This window comes from Schistocerca serialis, chromosome 3 (genome assembly GCF_023864345.2).
Source record: "Schistocerca serialis cubense isolate TAMUIC-IGC-003099 chromosome 3, iqSchSeri2.2, whole genome shotgun sequence".
Classification (NCBI taxonomy): Eukaryota; Metazoa; Arthropoda; class Insecta; order Orthoptera; family Acrididae; genus Schistocerca; species Schistocerca serialis.
In genome coordinates, this window is record NC_064640.1 from 1,001,417,602 (window position 1) to 1,001,438,185 (window position 20,584).

The 20,584-nt window shown below is 43.6% G+C and overlaps 1 protein-coding gene across 1 annotated transcript in view; it reads right to left on the bottom strand.

Moving 5' to 3' along the window:
- The window catches only part of LOC126471361 (uncharacterized protein CCDC198-like), a gene marked incomplete at its 5' end in the record, with an annotated part of 95,332 nt that overhangs the window by 25,576 nt on the left and 49,172 nt on the right, over positions 1-20,584 (bottom strand). The window contains one exon of the mRNA XM_050099483.1: positions 8,809-8,882. Coding sequence (XP_049955440.1) covers positions 8,817-8,882 — 66 coding nt within the window. The remainder of the gene's footprint in view (positions 1-8,808; positions 8,883-20,584) is intronic.

The following is a 20,584-nucleotide window of genomic DNA, read 5'->3' on the forward strand; positions in this document are numbered from 1 at the left end:
TCGAACCCGGGCCCCTTTGCATGACATTCCGTCGCGCTGACCACTCAGCTACCTGGGCGCACGCAGAACACAATAATAACATAATACATTTTCGAGGTGTATTACTCTAATAGACCGTTGGGAACAGTAGCAGAAGTGATGCTCTCGAAATACGTGCTTTAACTAATTTTGCCACCAGTACAACATCCTTGAACATCTTGAAAGGAAAGTAGGACATACGTGACCAACCAAGGAGCATTGCCGTTGATAATGAATTAAAACAAAAAAATAATTAAAGACATACAGACATTATAAAGGAAAATTGATTTTATACTGAATAACTTTTACGTATTATTTACATTTTTTACAGGAAATTCGATTGTGTCAGGAAGTTATTTATGCAAGATGGTAGAAATGTGTACGAAGAGGAACATAGATCTTTGGCCTTTCTTCCTTATGCTGGAGGCTTATCGTTAAAGATTGGACGAATTTTAAGGAATTTTAACATTAAGAGTGAGTTCCGTCCACCTTCTAAGATTAGGGCTCTGCTCGGCTGTGTGAAGGATGATTTGGGGCTTAAGAAAACCGGCGTGTACAAAATTCCGTGTCAATGTGGGAAAGCTTACATAGGCCGTTCGATTGGTACAGTGCATGACAGGTGTGAGGAACATCGCCGTCATACGAGGCTACAACCGCCGGAAAAATCGGCGGTAGCAGAACACTGCCTAAATGAGGGACACAATATGAAATTTGAGGAAACTGTGGTGGTTACCAACATTTCCGGTTTTTGGAACAGTGTCTATAAAGAGGCGATTGAAATTAAGTTGGCTGACAATTTAATTAACAGAGACAATGGGTTTCCTCTTAGCAAGACGTGGAATCCTGTATTATCTCGCATAAAAGCTGAACGTTCTTTGGTGCGGCCTTGATTGCGATATATCGTTGCCAGCAGTGTTTCACTAAGGGCGGCGCCACCTCCCTGTTTTGGAAGGCAGAAACCGTGATGGGCGGCGCATGCTCCGTGTTCTGAACGGTGGTCTATATAGGACGTCGATTTACAACCTGGCGTCAGTTCTCAGCGGGACTCATCAGCAGAAGCAGCATTTTCCTGAAGATTGCGACCAGTTGGATCGCCGAAATATCGAGTCAAGTTGATTTTAGGCCTTGATTGCGATATATCGTTGCCAGCAGTGTTTCACTAAGGGCGGCGCCACCTCCCTGTTTTGGAAGGCAGAAACCGTGATGGGCGGCGCATGCTCCGTGTTCTGAACGGTGGTCTATATAGGACGTCGATTTACAACCTGGCGTCAGTTCTCAGCGGGACTCATCAGCAGAAGCAGCATTTTCCTGAAGATTGCGACCAGTTGGATCGCCGAAATATCGAGTCAAGTTGATTTTAGGATCCCGCAGCAAACCCGAAGAGACTTTCAAGAAAGTAACCTGCAAAACTGAACAGTGTTCGCGTTTTATTTTCTTTAAAAGTTCAGGATTTTCATAAATTCAGGTCTTCATAATTAATAACCTGTGGCCCGGTGACATGGTTAGGAACACAAAGTACACGAATGGCTGCAGATGGTCTCAAAGTAGCCCAGCATATCCATTTCCAGTCAACGATCGGTTCAGTTGGACCAGAGGAGCCAGTTCATTCCATTTAAACACATCCCACGTCATTATCGAACCACCAAAACTTTGCATAGTGCTTTGTTGACAACTTGGCTCCATGACTTCGTGGGGTCTGAGTCACTCTCGAATCCTACCATCAGCTCTTACCAACTGAAATCAGGACTCATCTGATCAGGCCACAGTTTTGCAGTCCTTCAGGGTGCAACCGATATGGTCACAAGCCCGGGAGAGGCGCTGCCGTTGATGTGCTGTTAGCAAAGGTCGTCTCCTTCCATGTACCATAAACAAAAAAAAAAAAAACGCCTTACTGTCCTAACCGATGCATTCGTCGTGCGTCGCACATTGGTTTCTGCTGCTATTTCACGCAGTGTTGCTTGTCTGTTAGCACTGAAAACTCCAGCAAACTCCGCTTTTCTCGGTCGTTAAGTGAAGGCCATCGGCTACTTTGTTGTCCGTGGGGAGAGGTAATGCTTGAAATTTGATATTCTCGGCACACTCTTGACACTGTGGACTTAGGAATACTGAATTCCCTAACAATTCCCGAAATGGAATGCCCCATGCGTCTAGCTCCAAATACCACTCCGCGCTCAAACTCGCCGGCACGGTAGCTCAGCGTGTTCGGTCAGAGAGCCGGTTGGCCTCTGTAATAAAAAACTGAGTGGAACGATCGACCACCGGACTTGAACAGGACGTCTTGCGACGTCCGCAACGACCAAACACAACGATCAATAACGGAAAAAAAGTCTATTAATTCCCGTCGTGCGGCCATAACCACGCCGGGAACCTTTTCACATGAGTCATTTGAGTAAAAATAACAGCTACGACAAACGCACAAGTCTTTTATACCTTGTGTGCGTAATACAACCGCCTTCTGTATGTGTGCGTATCGCTGTGACACCTCAGTGTAATGAGCCGTGTATGACCCACAGAAACGAAAGTAATATCAGGTGCTCCCAGGCAGCATAATAGGATTTGCAACCTTCTGCATGCACATAAGTGATTTATCAGATAGTACAAGCAGAGCTATAAGGTTGTTCTCCGACACTGCTTTTGTCTACAGGAAGCTGTATACGATATACCTGTGACATTCGTGTTGTTGATCATATTTTACCGTTTTCGGCACAACAATCCTGTCTACGTGCAGACGAGCGTCTTATTAACACATGCAGTCCTTCATATCTCACAGCGAGCTTAATGCTCTTGTCTGAACAACATTACTGGGACACTCCTTCCAGTAAAAGAAAAATCCTTTCTGTCCTACTCTGTCACTTTAGCCACTTTCTTGAAATCCTTTTAAGCAGCGGGAATACGCCCTTGGAATGACCTCCCATACTATATCAGAGAACTGAGTAACATTCGAGATATTCCTCATTTCCAAGGGTTCTTAGTTCTCTCCTTCAGTACTCACTTTGTCAGAAAAAAACACTTTCGTAAACTAATAATTACTTTTGTATCTGGCGATATTACTATTGTTATTATCATTATTAGCAGCCGCAGTAGTACTACCAGAGCGTGCTGAGATGTAATGCCTCCGCATATCTTATGGGAAAATTCTTAAGGCTTCTTAAATAAAACGAACGATATTAACATTCTACATCTTTATTCCACATTGCTACGTATTTTTTCTCAACATCTTCACCCTAGTGACGAATACATTTCTCTCAACGAAAGACCAGTTTGTTGATTCATCACTCTAGAATATTTGTCATTGTTGACAGAGTCGCAACCTCACCTCTGCTTGCACCGTATCATCATTATCGAAGTGAAGTCCTCGAAGGTTTTATTGAAGTTTGGGAAACAGATGAAAATCAGATGCAACCAAGTCGGGACTATATGAAGCATGATCTATGACAGTGAACCCAAGATGTCGGATTGTTGCAGATGCCGCCGAGCTCGTGTGTGGTCTGGCATTGACATGCTGAAAAAAGGGTTCTCCATGTGTGGACGAACCCTTCGAATTCGAAACACGATTACAGATATGGGCTGCAAGTGAGGAAATCCATTGAGATAAGCTACTTTCACAAAGGGTGCGTTATTATTACGCAGAGCCTACGAACGAGTATCACGAAAATGGCAAAGCTGGTCGAATGTTCAAGTGCTACTGTCGTGAGCATGTGCGAAAAGAGTTAGGACAGTGAAACTAACCACTAGGCGCTAAATGATTGAACGTCCATGATTCTTCACAAAATGTGGGGTTCGGAGGCTTGTCTGCTCTGTGAAATACACTCCTGGAAATTGAAATAAGAACACCGTGAATTCATTGTCCCAGGAAGGGGAAACTTTATTGACACATTCCTGGGGTCAGATACATCACATGATCACACTGACAGAACCAGAGGTACATAGACACAGGCAACAGAGCATGCACAATGTCGGCACTAGTACAGTGTATATCCACCTTTCGCAGCAATGCAGGCTGCTATTCTCCCATGGAGACGATCGTAGGGATGCTGGATGTAGTCCTGTGGAACGGCTTGCCATGCCATTTCCACCTGGCGCCTCAGTTGGACCAGCGTTCGTGCTGGACGTGCAGACCGCGTGAGACGACGCTTCATCCAGTCCCAAACATGCTCAATGGGGGACAGATCCGGAGATCTTGCTGGCCAGGGTAGTTGACGTACACCTTCTAGAGCACGTTGGGTGGCACGGGATACATGCGGACGTGCATTGTCCTGTTGGAACAGCAAGTTCCCTTGCCGGTCTAGGAATGGTAGAACAATGGGTTCGATGACGGTTTGGATGTACCGTGCACTATTCAGTGTCCCCTCGACGATCACCAGTGGTGTACGGCCAGTGTAGGAGATCGCTACCCACACCATGATGCCGGGTGTTGGCCCTGTGTGCCTCAGTCGTATGCAGTCCTGATTGTGGCGCTCACCTGCACGGCGCCAAACACGCATACGACCATCATTGGCACCAAGGCAGAAGCGACTCTCATCGCTGAAGACGACACGTCTCCATTCGTCCCTCCATTCACGCCTGTCGCGACACCACTGGAGGCGGGCTGCACGATGTTGGGGCGTGAGCGGAAGACGGCCTAACGGTGTGCGGGACCGTAGCCCAGCTTCATGGAGACGGTTGCGAATGGTCCTCGCCGATACCCCAGGAGCAACAGTGTCCCTAATTTGTTGGGAAGTGGCGGTGCGGTCCCCTACGGCACTGTGTAGGATCCACCGGTCTTGGCGTGCATCCGTGCGTCGCTGCGGTCCGGTCCCAGGTCGACGGGCATGTGCACCTTCCGCCGACCACTGGCGACAACATCGATGTACTGTGGAGACCTCACGCCCCACGTGTTGAGCAATTCGGCGGTACGTCCACCCGGCCTCCCGCATGCCCACTATACGCCCTCGCTCAAAGTCCGTCAACTGCACATACGGTTCACGTCCACGCTGTCGCGGCATGCTACCAGTGTTAAAGACTGCGATGGAGCTCCGTATGCCACGGTAAACTGGCTGACACTGACGGCGGCGGTGCACAAATGCTGCGCAGCTAGCGCCATTCGACGGCCAACACCGCGGTTCCTGGTGTGTCCGCTGTGCCGTGCGTGTGATCATTGCTTGTACAGCCCTCTCGCAGTGTCTGGAGCAAGTATGGTGGGTCTGACACACCGGTGTCAATGTGTTCTTTTTTCCATTTCCAGGAGTGTAGATTAGATAGTGATCTGTGGCATTTCTGCCGAAAGAGCATAATGCTGGTGTTCGCACAAGTGTTTCAGAGCACATCATTTATCGTACATTACAGGTTCGCAGCAGACCACCCCCATGTGTTCAGATGTTGACCCGACGACACGGTCAATTACGATTGCAGTGGGCACGGGACCATAGGGACTCGACAGTCGATCAGTGGAAACGTGTGTGAACAGCTGCTCGAAATGTGCAGCACGTAGCGGACACAGGTTGGTCAGAGCAGTATTATGATGTGGAACACATTCTCCTGCGCTTGTGTGGGGCCTGTGGTGGTACTCGAAGACACGCTGACTGCTGCAAACCGCCTGCATCACTTCGTGCTGGATGGCACCCCGACGGCGATGTTATCTTTCAGCAGTATAATTGTCCGTGTCTTGGAGCAAGAACCGTGCTATAGCGGTTTAAGGAGAATTACAGTGAACTCACGTTGATGACTCGGCGACCAGAATCGCCTGATGTGAATCCTCTGGGAGCCATGTGGGTCGCTGTTGGGCGCCATCACCGAGTACGCAAACAGCGGCTGGTTATTAACGCGAATTATATGATCTGTGCGCAGGCATCTAATGTCACATACCTCCACAAATCTACCAACAAACTATCGGACCCTTGATAGGCAAAATCAGTGATGTATTTCGTTATTTCGTTCCACAGATGGACAAACACGCTATTAAGCACGTGGTCACAATGTTTTGGTTGATCAGTGTAGCTACGTTATACGCCGCTTCAGTTCGGAGCCCTCTAACGGCAGAGGGTTGCAAATGTGTAGGCACGATGAATTGTTGTTGTTGTTGTGGTCTTCAGTCCTGAGACTGGTTTGATGCAGCTCTCCATGCTACTCTATCCTGTGCAAGCTTTTTCATCTCCCAGTACCTACTGCAACCTACATCCTTCTGAATCTGCTTAGTGTATTCATCTCTTGGTCTCCCTCTACGATTTTTACCCTCCACGCTGCCCTCCAATACTAAATTGGTGATCCCTTGATGCCTCAGAACATATCCTACCAACCGATCCCTTCTTCTGGTCAAGTTGTGCCACAAACTTCTCTTCTCCCCAATCCTATTCAATACTTCCTACTTAGTTATGTGATCTACCCATCTAATCTTCAGCATTCTTCTGTAGCACCACATTTCGAAAGCTTCTATTCTCTTCTTGTCCAAACTATTTATCGTCCATGTTTCACTTCCATACATGGCTACACTCCATACGAATACTTTCAAAAATGACTTCCTGACACTTAAATCAATACTGGATGTTAACAAATTTCTCTTCTTCGGAAACGCTTTCCTTGCCATTGCCAGCCTACATTTTATATCCTCTCTACTTCGACCATCATCAGTTAATTTGCTCCCCAAATAGCAAAACTCCTTTACTACTTTAAGTGCCTCATTTTCTAATCTAATTCCCTCAGCATCACCCGACTTAATTAGACTACATTCCATTATCCTTGTTTTGCTTTTGTTGATGTTCATCTTATATCCTCCTTTCAAGACACTGTCCATTCCATTCAACTGCCCTTCCAAGTCCTTTGCTGTCTCTGACAGAATTACAATGTCATCGGCGAACCTCAAAGTTTTTATTTCTTCTCCATGAATTTTAATACCTACTCCGAATTTTTCTTTTGTTTCCTTTACTGCTTGCTCAATATACAGATTGAACAACATCGGGGAGAGGCTACAACCCTGTCTTACTCCCTTCCCAACCACTGCTTCCCTTTCATGTCCCTCGGCTCTTACAACTGCCATCTGGTTTCTGTACAAATTGTAAATAGCCTTTCGCTCCCTGTATTTTACCCCTGCCACCTTTAGAATTTGAAAGAGAGTATTCCAGTCAACATTGTCAAAAGCTTTCTCTAGGTCTACAAATGCTAGAAACGTAGGTTTGCCTTTCCTTAATCTTTCTTCTAAGATAAGTCGTAAGGTCAGTATTGCCTCACGTGTTCCAGTGTTTCTACGGAATCCAAACTGATCTTCCCCGAGGTTGGCTTCTACTAGTTTTTCCATTCGTCTGTAAATAATTCGCATTAATATTTTGCAGCTGTGACTTATTAAACTGATAGTTCGGTAATTTTCACATCTGTCAACACCTGCTTTCTTTGGGATTGGAATTATTATATTCTTCTTGAAGTCTGAGGGTATTTCGCCTGTCTCATACATCTTGCTCACCAGATGGTAGAGTTTTGTCAGGACGGGCTCTCCCAAGGCCGTCAGTAGTTCCAATGGAATGTTGTCTACTCCGGGGGCCTTGTTTCGACTCAGGTCTTTCAGTGCTCTGTCAAACTCTTCACGCAGCACAATGAATACAGATGTAGAATGTAAATAACGTTTGAATTATGTAAAAGCTTTATGAGTTTTTAAAAAATACAGGGAGACTTCTTTTCAGCACGCTCTCGTAGCAGCTGTAGTAGTAGTAATAGTAGTAGTGTTAACGATATTAGTTTCCTCCGTACCGTTATGCGCTTAGTCATTAGGTGGACTCAAATCATTTATAACTCAATTACATCGTTTTACTACTACTTACCATACTAAATTTACTGTTCTTTTGCATGTATCTATGCTGTAAAAATGCTGTATATATGAAACCCTAGTAAAATGTAAGACACGAACTGCAGGCCGTAATCTGATCAGGGTAAACAAAAAAATAAATAAAATGGGACCTAGACGAGAGATAAGTGTTTTTAAGCTAAAACAAGAACAGAACTTCACTCCCAAATGGAACAGTTTTCTCATTGCTGTTGTATTTTTCAAACAGGAGAATCCTCTAAACACAAGAACAGAAAGTTCCACAAATAAATCAGTAACTTAAGAAATCCGTAAAGGTTATTTCTTCTGCCGAAAGTACAAGAAAGCATTGTATCAAAGGGTCGAAATAATCACAGTGTCACTGTGAAAGAGGATGTTTACTTTTCATGAATACCTGCCGTGAACGGATCCGAAGACATGGTCACCCAGAGCAGTTATAGAAGAAATGAAAACTCTTTTCACAATGGCTATAGACACTGGGCACGGAATCAAGCTGTTAGGAGAAATGATCTAAATCATACCAAGAGATCGACGAAAGAGCCGGAATTTGCAGAAAGAAGAGCGATGATGGAGAAACAAGAGGTTGTGAAGTATGGAGAGGATATTATACTAAAGGCAGGAACACTGAGGACAGCAGTTTGGCTTTTACGTGGGGCACTCAGAACCTATCCTAATGTAAATTAATAGCTGTTTGTAGATCACTTGAGTGCAGTTCTAATATCAGTTTCGTAAAATTGTTGTTGTCCAAAAGATTTTATCTTCCTATATCTTGCTACTAAATTTGTGTCTCTTTTCGTGATATCGAACGACAGGTCACTAATTTGCTGTAGTGAATTCCCACAAATATTGGTAATGTACACCATCACCATCACAGAGACTAGTTTTCCAACTTGGGAAATATTGCGGGCTTATATGCATTTTCATTTATAATTTTTGGGTACCAGCTAGAACTAAGAACTTAAATTTGTGCTCCTAAGTTTCATATTAGTTACAGTTCTTACCATGGTGCTTAGTATCCTTGAAAGTTTCTCTTGGGATATCTTTGTTGCGCCGACTGCACACGCTGGGTCAGTATCTGAAAGTAAAAGCATGGCTTAAAATTGCATCGATCTGTCATGTGCGAAGACTATGCAGACTGTATTTATCTGGTTAAAAGAGGCTTATAGGTAAAAAATCAGTGCCGTATAATTAATAAATACAGATTCTAGTGTGAGAACAAAAGCAATGGGATTTTAATGGGCTAGAGTATCGCTAACTTTGTTTCTTAGCACTTTCGAAACATATCTATTTAATAGTAGATTAGCTCAACTTGTAAGGCTGAAAAAAGCAGTAATATAAGTAAGAGACAGCAAGAAAGGAAATTAAAAGATTTCCAATATCTTTTGAAGGTTAAGAAAGTCCCTTGGTTGCCCTTTACTGTGCTTTTTGGACATTTTCAAAATTATTTTTGTGAAAAAATCTTAATTCTATATAACCAACAATATTAGATTACAGTAATATTCCACTTGCATCAATTCAAAGTTTATTTGTAATATATTATATGCACAGATATAGTTTACAGTTAGCCCTATCGAAGTGCCATCTTTCCATAACAAATCAACCAGTCCTTCTGGAAAACCTAAATCTTCTTGGTATTAATCAAGTTTCTACAAACAGAATCAATTAGCCAGCTCAGCATCATAGTTTTAAATACAACACTATGAAACCAATCTAAACACGTTAATAGTTATTAGTTCAGTGAATTCTGAGTTCTTAAAACAGAATTAGCTATACTAAATTGTATTGGTACAGTCGTGCTCAAAAGTATCCGAACGACCTGAACTGCATTTCGCCTGATTCGCATGGAACCAGCATATCGCGGCTGTCTAGCAGGTCCTCTAATCGCTCCTTGGTACAGTCGTTTGACAATTGAAAATGGTTCCAACAAGTCACCACTAGAAAACACTGCTCTGTGTCGCAGTAACTCATGATGTAAAGTAATACCACGATGCTACAAATATCAGGGAACACCTTATCACAGATAAGACTGTCCATAAGGCTTGTAAGGTTAAATTTATTACAATAAACGACATACCTGAAATGCTACCACTCTCGTTATTAGGTCAGATAGGTAATGCACGTAATAAATTCGTCGTATTCATGATTTCCTCTGCAAAGTAACATACAGTACTTATTATTTCACACAAAATGACATTAAAAATTTAAGTTATTCACGAGCAGTTAGTTGAGAATATGTATGAACTTCAAATGATACGACTAACCTTCTCGTTCTGCATATGGATGCAAACCCAGGTCAGGCAGACTAAGCAAAGATTTCGTGACTGACGCAAACTAACAGTCATTCCTGATTAGGCATACAGAGAGTGATTTACCTGCTGCCTGGCTGTCTATTAAACCTGAAAAGAACAAAATGTCACAGAAGTTAGCCCTTTTTCCACATGCGACTATTTTGGGTTGAGAAGTGAAGGGAATTATGTTCAAAGTTCCATTAGACTGGTAACTTCAGCAGACAGCAGAATTGCGTTTTAAAAAACTTTAGCAGTAAATGTATTCGAACTCGCGACATCTTATCTATGGCGCACGACACTTACCGTTATGCTACTAGCTGACACATAGAACAGCTCCAGAGCTGAAAAACAATTCCTCCAGAACTTCTGCATACCACAGCGCTGCGAGATAATGCAAATGGCCGGGTCTAGACTTCTGACAATGAGAGAAACAGTTACAGCTTTTCTTTTGCGCTGCACGACGTTTTTTACAAACAGATAGCGCAATAGAATAGCTAAAGTGGAAAGGAACACTTCCTATTTAAATTTCTGCATCCTACACTGTTGTCAGTTCTGTGTAGGTGGCAGTTACGTGATTTTATTTCGGTGATTACAAAATAGAGTCGAATGTATGCACTCGGTAGCCGAGGCAGCTAGTTCATGGTGATTCGGTCAACCAAGTAAATGAATTTACTGAACATGCTGCAAATTACTACAGGGAGCCTGTGTGTCAGAATTCTCATCCAGTGTGACGCAACGGCATTACGACAGAGAAATGAGTCACAGAAAAGAGGGTTTGGTGGTCTGTTGGACATGGTAGGTTATTATACCTATGGTCTGGGTTCGATTTCCACTTCTGTCAATGATTTTAGATAGGAAGAGAAAGGTTCCATTCTCTTCTGACTACACCAAGTGAAGAAGAAATAATGGCAGTGTGGTCTGAAATTCACATTAAAGATGATGTTCCTTCTCTGACAAGTACACGTTAGGTTGAACCACAATAAGGTCTGGAGTGGCGACATGTAGATACTCTATCACCAATAACCTTCCTTATACTAGTTATTTATTTCTAGTGACGAAACAAACGCTATGTAGGTTCACAGGACACTTATTCCATCCTTTATCTGAGCTTCTGTATGTCGATAAAATTGTTTCTGAACTGAGAATGCAACTCATACCGCCCTTAACGCGGAATTTGATCCCTTCATGACAATACAGCTCGGCTACAATTTGTTGTTTGTCCAAAACTGTAGATTTCTTAACATCTCCACATATTGCGCGTGAATGGGTTCGAATCCTGGCCCGGCAGTAAAGATTTCATTATGTATTATCAAGCTCTAGCATGGGAACACTTATCTGCTGGTGGATAATAATTTTGATTTTTAATGTTTTTTCATTCGTTGTCAACACTAACTATAACTGACGTTTTTGACTCCCAGTGCGACACAGAACTATTTGCGAGATCACTGTAAGTTCAAGATGTTATTCCGAGCTGCTGGTGGAGAAAAATTCGGTAGATGAAGTCTCTTTGTGTGTAGTCAACAACGATATGCGTGGGGCTCTATTCCCAGTGAGCACTGAACTTTTCGTCATATTATTTCTAGTTCAAACATGCTCACATGTCGCTGCTGGTGCAACAAACCCACATTTAACGTTCGTTTTCTCTAGAATATAACAGCGACAGGTGCCGAGTTGGAGTCCTGGGAAGGAAAAAATTAATGTTTCGTCTCGTCATTTCAGTTAAAACATCTAGCTACTGCCGAGAAAATCCGATATGTCACAGTTGGTTGTGCTTCGATATCAATCCGATTAGGTTCTGGGTTCGAATTCCTGTCCAACACAAAGCTTTACCTCACGGCATTTCAAGTAAGTTACTTGTGAAGAAGCAATATTTAACATCTCTCGTAGTTCGTTTACAGGGACAAGAGATGCTGGGGAGGAATTCACGTCCGTTAAAAATGTTTGCGTTATGTAATTTAAAGTTGATATTTGCTAACTGATACTGTCTAAAATCGAGGTATATCACTCTCTGTATGCCTAATCAGGAATGACTGTTAGTTTGCGTCAGTCACGAAATCTTTGCTTAGTCTGCCTGACCTGGGTTTGAATCCATATGCAGAACGAGAAGGTTAGTCGTATCATTTGAAGTTCATACATATTCTCAACTAACTGCTCGTGAATAGCTTAAATTTTTAATGTCATTTTGTGTTAAATAATAAGTACTGTATGTTACTTTGAAGAGGAAATCATGAATACGACGAACTTACTACGTGCATTACCTATCTGACGTAATAATGAGAGTGGTAACATTTCAGGTATGTCATTTATTGTAATAAATTTAACCTTACAAGCCTTAAGGACAGTCTTATCTGTGATAAGGTGTTCCCTGATATGTGTAGCATCGTGGTATTACTTTACATCTTGAGTTACTGCGATACAGAGCAGTGTTTTCTAGTGGTGATTTGTTGGAACCATTTTCAATAGTCAAACGACTGTACCAAGGAGCGATTAGAGGACCTGCTAGATTGCATGCGGATCAGGCGAAATGCAATTCAGGTCGTTCGGATACTTTTGAGTATGACTGTACATGTTAACAGCTAACCGGTATCATCTTTAAGGTTGTATCTGCTTCACTTCGCTTATTTTACTTCTGCGGAATTGCAAATTTCGAGAGTATCATCTTATGCAAAAAATATTTAACATTTTTTTTCTTCACTTTATATTTTTTTCAGATCCGTTTGTTACTATAACAACAGCAGAACGAATTCCTACAGCAGTTATTTACACAACTGAGCCGGCGCTCCTTTTCGTATAGAATGATTTCAGGAGAAAGAAATATCTTAAAAACAAATATTACGAAAAAATTTAACCTGGGGAACAGTTATTTCTGAATCTTACTGTATGAGAAACAACAGGGTGGCCGATGTGAAATGTTACATTCTATTTTTCTTTTCGTTGAGCCTCTGTGTTAATGATAAAGTCCAAAACGAGTCACTTTCAATCTATATGGCTTTTCCTAGCCGAAGGATAGGGAAATTAACTCTGTTGTAGTCTGAAATGAAATCTGAGCGGTCCATTACACACTGAAATAGAATAGGCAGCCATTGTAGCGGTGGCATGTTAGCTCCTGACGGAGTAAAATAATGAAACCCAACACTGTATACCGACAATGTTCTGGGACTAACGAAGAATTTTTCATAATGGAAATTTGACTCCATAAATATCGAAAGACAACGCGAGATCATCAAAAGGCTTTTTATGACTATTCGAAACAAGAATAACGGGCGGATATTAAAAAGGGGGTTCAGTGTACGACAACATTCGCCAACAAACCGCACGCAAAACAGTGGCGCTCCGCAACAGTTTTCGTTCGTATATTGTGTTCCATTCGGCTCGTCCTACCCACCTAGTACCATACGACTTCTTTCTTTTCACCATATTAATGCGGCACATGGGCGGAAAACGTTTTTCACCTGAAGAACAGGAGAATGATTCCGAGTACGTTTGGTCAAGGCATTATCAATAGGAACGCGCGTAAGAAGTGTACAAAACCTAATGCCCCTAATATTTGGAACATTATGCATATTACGTGGCTGTACCACAATATTTTCACTTAAAATGCGACGGTAGCTTCAATACATATAAACTTTTTTTTCTATTCGAGAAATATATTCAATTCTTACTTATCGAACACGTTTCATACACTTCGCCCCTATACCAACCAGGATATCAACGGAGAAAATATCAATCATTCCTCTGAAAGAGCACAATAATCACATTGTATCGAAATTCTTGCACAAAATTCTATAGTTTTCCTAGTAGCGTTAGGCGTAAAAGATGCTTCAAGCTTTCGACGGGTTCCTCGTCGTCATGATATGACTACAGCATCTGATTTTGTGTTGTTCTTCAACTAATTTTACACTTCATAGTAGCTAAAATTACGTCGTGTCGGTGTCATGCTGTGGTGAAGGAAATAATTTAAGCTTGCAGAGATTATGTCGATGCCTGAAAGATCGTACTCTACTAGACACCATCATCCCAGACACCGTCATAATTCGTGGAAGCATATTTATATTCCTTGGAATTCGCATGACGTCATGATAACGTAAGTCATAAAACTGTTTAATATAAAACTAGTTGAAATAACAGCACTACATTAATTACAACTTGCAGCTATCGACGATGCTGTCAGAACTTATCATTACATCATTTCTGCTTGACAACTACTACTCCATTGATGAACTGCTGAACAGAGTAACATTTGTGAGGGGGGGGGGGGGGGGGGTGTTCGGTAGGGAGTTGTTCAGTTCCTAAATTTAAATGTAAGTTAAGGTTAAAGTAAAGCCACATCGCGTAAGTGTGGATCATTTAGCCACATTTCCAGTGATATCATGTATTATATTTGTGAGCTTTATTACAAGTTCTACGTCTTTGAGAGATATCGCAGATGTGATGCACAGAACTTGCAAATAACTAAAGTAACTAAAAGGAAGCAGACGTGTGTGGCGGGACCCACACTAGAGAAGGTCTGTCAGAAAATTGTTCTATTTATTGCACAGAATTCATATTGCGCGTCCGCAGATTACTGACCGGTGATCATCCCCGATGACTCGCGTATTCTTGATGGTCTAGTTGGCGTCGGCGGCCTGCAAGAAACGTAGGAGAACAAAGTCTCTACAAGTAGTGAGCGAAGAACAGAAGGTAGTTGCGTTAACGTTATGCTCAAGCGAAGGTTTCCCAGGCTTTCTCCACAAACATTTATTATAGTGGAAGGCACACTTCATCAATTCCATTACGAATGCACCTTCGAAGTCACCTTTTTCAGCACATAATGATCGCTTTCGCTGTCTTACAACAAGAAGAACAGCAAATTTTTGAAAGAGCACGCCAATGGCTTCAAAGAACTTCTTTACCCTTTAAAAATTCCTTGTATTGTAAGACAGTTGAACATCCGTGATCTCTGTACGAGACAACCAGCCACACATCCTGGAACAACTGTGGGAAGCGCAGGAAACAGCACGATTCCGGATATCAGCAGATGGTCGTAATGATTTGCGTCGACAGCGCATTGGTTCCATTATTTTCATAACTGTCTAGTTGTTGGCTCACCTTTAAAGTCTAACAGCACAAAAATGCACTTGCATTGAGCTATAAAACTTCTCAACCTTATGTGAAACCATATTCGCAGTTGTCCTAGAATAACATGTTGCCTTCACAACCTAGAATACCTTGATCTCAGTGTAAATGTGTGTACATACTCGTGAGACAAAACATTATGACCACCTGTTTAATAGCTTGTCTGTCCATCTTTGAAACGAAATACGTCACTGATTCTGCTGATTCTGAGTATCAGGGATCCGACAACTTGTTGGTAGGTTTGTGGAGGTAGATGTCTACGTACAGGTCATGTAATTCGCGTAACTAACGGGCCGCTGATTTTCGTATGTGGTGATGGAGCCATATAACGACCCAGATGGGTTCCATAGAATTTACATCAGGCGAGACATCACTATAATACTCCTCAAACCACTGTAGCACGGTTCTGGCTCCGAGACACGGACAATCATGCTGCTGAAAGATGACATTGCCGTCGGGAAAGACACCATGCATGAAGGGATACAGGTGGTTCGTAGCTGTCAGCGTTCCTTCGATTACTACCACAGGTCACATGCAAACGCAGGAGAATGTCTCCCATAGCATAATACAGCTCCCATCAGCCTGCGTCCGTGGCGCGCTGCACGTCTCGAGACGCCATTCGCCTCGATGATGGAGTTTGTGGAGACGACAATCGACCTAGTGTAGCAAAACTGTGATTCACCCGAAGAGCCGACACTTTTCCACTGATCGACGGTCGAATCCCTATGGTCCCGTTCCCACTGCAATCGTAATTGGCGATGTCGTTGGGTCAACATGTGAACACGTAGACATGGCCTGCTACGTAGCTCCGTGTCCAACAATGTACGAAAAAGTCTGTGCTCCGAAACACTTGTGCACACACCAGCGTCGTGCTCTTTCGGCACAGATGCCACAGATCATCATCTATCCTAATTTACAGAGCAGACAAGCCTCCGAACCCTACGTTCCGTGAAGAGTCATGGATGTCCAGCCATTTAGCCCCTAGTGGTTAGTTTCACTGTCCTTCTACAGCTTTCCATACATGTTCACGACAGTAGCACTCAGAAATTCAACCAGCCTCGCCGTTTTCGAAACAATAATAATGTGCCCTTTTTCAATGTCGCTTATCTCAATGGATTCCCCCATTTACAGTTCATGTCTTGACTAGGGTGTTCCCCGTCCGTGTCTGTTCCGCTTCCATACTTTTGTTACAGAAGCCACCAGACAGCATCTAACATCGCGTTGGGCAATGGTCGTAATGTTTTGGCTAATCATTGTCGCCGGCCGGTGTGGCCGAGCGGTTTAGGCGCTTCAGTCTGGAACCGTGCGACCGCTACGGTCGCAGGTTCGAATCCTGCCTCCGGCACGGATGTGTGTGATGTCCTTAGGTTAGTTAGGTTTAAGTAGTTCTAAGTTCTAGGGGACTGATGGCCTCAGAAGTTAAGTCCCATAGTGCTCAGAGCCATTTGAACCATTTTTAATCAGTGTATGTTTAACTGTCATGTCAAGTAGTACTTACGATTCCGACTTATGATGTGTCCCATACCCGAGCGAGCTGGATGAAAAGTATAGATAGTTTCCTACTTGAAATTTAGATATTTAATGAAGATGGCAAAAGTCAGAGTACCGCTTTCCTTAAAAGGGAAACTCCTCATCGCACCCCCACAGATTTTGTGGTAAGATAGCTTCACAATATATATAAATGACCTAGTAGATAGTGTCGGAAGTTCCATGCGGCTTTTCGCGGATGATGCTGTAGTATACAGAGAAGTTGCAGCATTAGAAAATTGTAGCGAAATGCAGGAAGATCTGCATCGGATAGGCACTTGGTGCAGGAAGTGGCAACTGACCCTTAACATAGACAAATGTAATGTATTGCGAATACATAGATAGAAGGATCCTTTATTGTATGAATATATGATAGCGGAACAAACACCGGTAGCAGTTACTTCTGTAAAATATCTGGGAGTATGCGTGCGGAACGATTTGAAGTGGAATGATCATATAAAATTAATTGTTGGTAAGGCGGGTACCAGGTTGAGATTCATTGGGAGAGTCCTTAGAAAACGTAGTCCATCAACAAAGGAGGTGTCTTACAAAACACTCGTTCGACCTATACTTGAGTATTGCTCATCAGTGTGGGATCCGTACCAGATCGGGTTGACGGAGGAGATAGAGAAGATCCAAAGAAGAGCGGCGCGTTGCGTCACAGGGTTATTTGGTAAGCGTGATAGCGTTACGGAGATGTTCAGCAAACTCAAGTGGCAGACTGCAAGATAGGCACTCTGCATCACGGTGTAACTTGCTGTCCAGGTTTCGAGAGGATGTGCTTCAGGATGACGTATCCAATATATTGCTTCTCCCTACTTATACCTCCCGAGGAGATCACGAGTGTAAAATTAGAGAGAGTCCAGCGCGCACGGCAGTCGTTCTTCCCGCGAACCATACGCAACTGGAACTGGAAAGGGAGGTAATGCGAGTGGCACGTAAAGTGCCCTCCGCCATACATCGTTGGGTGGCTTGTGGAGTATAAATGTAGATGTAGATGTAGATGTAGATGGATAGCCCGTCAAAAACTGAACACAGATCAAACATGAAAACGGGAAGAAGCTGTACTGAACTGCGAAAGAAAAAGGAAACTATCCAAGCTCAAGATACGCGATGTTGAGTGACTTTGATTGACCGTGGTGCCGTGGTCACGTGCTCATGGAGTTGCACTGCGAAACGGGAAATCTGGGTTCAAATTTCCCTCATGCCTCACTTTTTTCACAAAATTATGAACTGTGCGTCCGGCAAGTGGCGTGTCTGTATGCTGTATTCAAATTTGCGTCTGTATCGTGGTGTTACGTCTATTAACAAAAGCGACGTGTAACGACGGTACTCCAGACGTAAGTACATCCTATTTGTACTACCCAAGTATCACATGTTATGCCGCTTGCGTTCCGTTTTGGAAGTTTTGACTCTTGAATTCCTTCGTTGTAATATAGTTCGCACCGGTTTCTTTGTTGTTTTCACTTCCGTAAGAGCTCTATGAGGCATCTCGCATGCTCTCACAACTCATCACATTTACTTGTGACGGTTATACACTACTGGCCATTAAAAGTGCTACACCACGAAGATGACGTGCTACAGACGCGAAATTTAACCGACTGGGAGTAGATGCTGTGATATGCAAACGATTAGCTTTTCAGATCATTCACACAAGGTTGGCGTCGGTGGCGACACATACAACGTGCTCACATGTGCAAAGTTTGCAACCGATTTCTCATACACAAACAGCATTCGACCGGTGTTACCGCGCGAAACGTTGTCGTGATGACTCGTGTAAGGAGGAGAAATGCGTACCATCACGTTTCCGACTTTGATAAATGTCGGATTGTAGCCTATCGCGATTGCGGGTTATCGTATCGCGACATTGCTGCTCGCGTTGGTCGAGATCCAATGACTGTTAGCAGAATATGGAATCGGTGGGTTCAGGAGGGTAATACGGAACGCCGTGCTGGATCCCAACGGCGTCGTATCACTAGCAGTCGAGATGACAGGCATCTAATCCGCATGGCTGTAACGGACCGTGCAGCCACGTCTCGATCCCTGAGTCAACAGATGGGGACGTTTGCAAGACAACAACCATCTGCACTAACAGTTCGACGACGTTTGCAGCAGCATGGACTATCAGCTCGGAGACCATGGGTACGGTTACCCTCGACGCTGCATCACTGACAGGAGCGCCTGCGATGGTGTACTCAACGACGAACCTGGGTGCACGAATAGTAAAACGTCATTTTTTCGGATGAATCCAGGTTCTGTTTACAGCATCATGATGGTCGCATCCGTGTTTGGCGACATAGCGGTGAACACACATTAGAAGCGTGTATTCGTCATTGCCGTACTGGCGTATCTCCCGGCGTGATGGTATGGGGTGTCACTGGTTACACGTCTCGGTCACCTCTTGTTCGCATTCACGGCACTTCGAACAGTGGACGTTACATTTCAGATGTGTTACGACACGTGGCTCTACCCTTCATTCAATCCCTGCGAAACCTTACATTTCAGCAGGATAATGCACGACTGCATGTTGCAGGTCTCTGGGGGCCTTTCTGGATACCCTGGCCAGCACTTTCTCCAGATCTCTTACCAATTGAAAGCGTCTGGTCAATAATGGCCGAAGAACTGGTTCGTCACAATACGCCAATCACTACTCTTGATGAACAGTGGTATCGTGTTGAAGCTGCATGGGCAGCTGTACCTGTACACGCCATCCAAGCCCTGTTTGACTCAATGCCCAGGCGCATCAAGGCCGTTATTACGGCCAGAGGTGGTTGTTCTGGGTACTGATTCCTCTGGATCTATGCACCTAAATTGCGTGAAAATGTAATCACATGCCAGTTATAGTAAAATATATTTGTCCAATGAATACCCGTTTATCATCTGCATTTCTTCTTGGTGTAGCAATTTTAATGGCCAGTATTGTATATTCGTACCACGTGACTTATATTCTACAACCAGTGTATTGTGTAACAGTCGCCAAGACTACAGAAGGAGAACAGACACTTTAATGACCGGACGGGAAGTTCATAAATTTGTGGGAAAAAGGGGAGACTCAAGGGAGGTTCCAGCACAGATCCGAGTCACCGGTGTTGAGCTGACACGTTAAAGTAGCAAGTTCAAGGATGCATGTCCATTCCCCACACAGACTATTTAAGTGGCGAGAGCTGTGCAGCTCGTATGTATGGCAATAAGCATTAATCACACTAACTTGCATTACGTCTCTTCACCGATGAGCCAAAACATTGTGATCATCTGTTTAATAGCACGTTGGTCCACAGTAAAAATGCAGTGCATCAGCGATTCTGCTTGGTACGTACTCTGTAAGTCATTGGCAGGATTCCAGAAGTATGTGGCACGAGATGCCTTTGCACAGGTCACTAACTCCCGCAAATTACGGGATAGTGGTTTACGGGCACACAGCTGGTGTCAGATATGTGTTCCAGTGGGTAGAGATCAGGCACATTTGCTGGCCAAGATATCAATGTGAGTTCACTATAATGCCCTTCAAACCACTGTAGCACGATTCCAACCTTGCCTCACGGACAGTTATCCTGCTGGAAGATGTCATCGCCGTAGGGGGAGACTCCTAGCATGAAGCGATGCAGCTGGTCCACGATAATGTTCATTTAGTTCATTGCTGTCATGATACCTTCGATTGCCATCACAGATCCCATGAAAGCTCATAGCATAAATCTGCTCTCACCAGCCTGCATCTGTGGCGTCGTGTATGTTTCGTGCATCCATTCGACAGAATGACGGCGTGTAAGGACCCAACCATCGATCTGGTGTAGCAAGAAATGCGATTCATTCTACAGGCGACATGTTTCTATTGATCCACGGTGGAAAC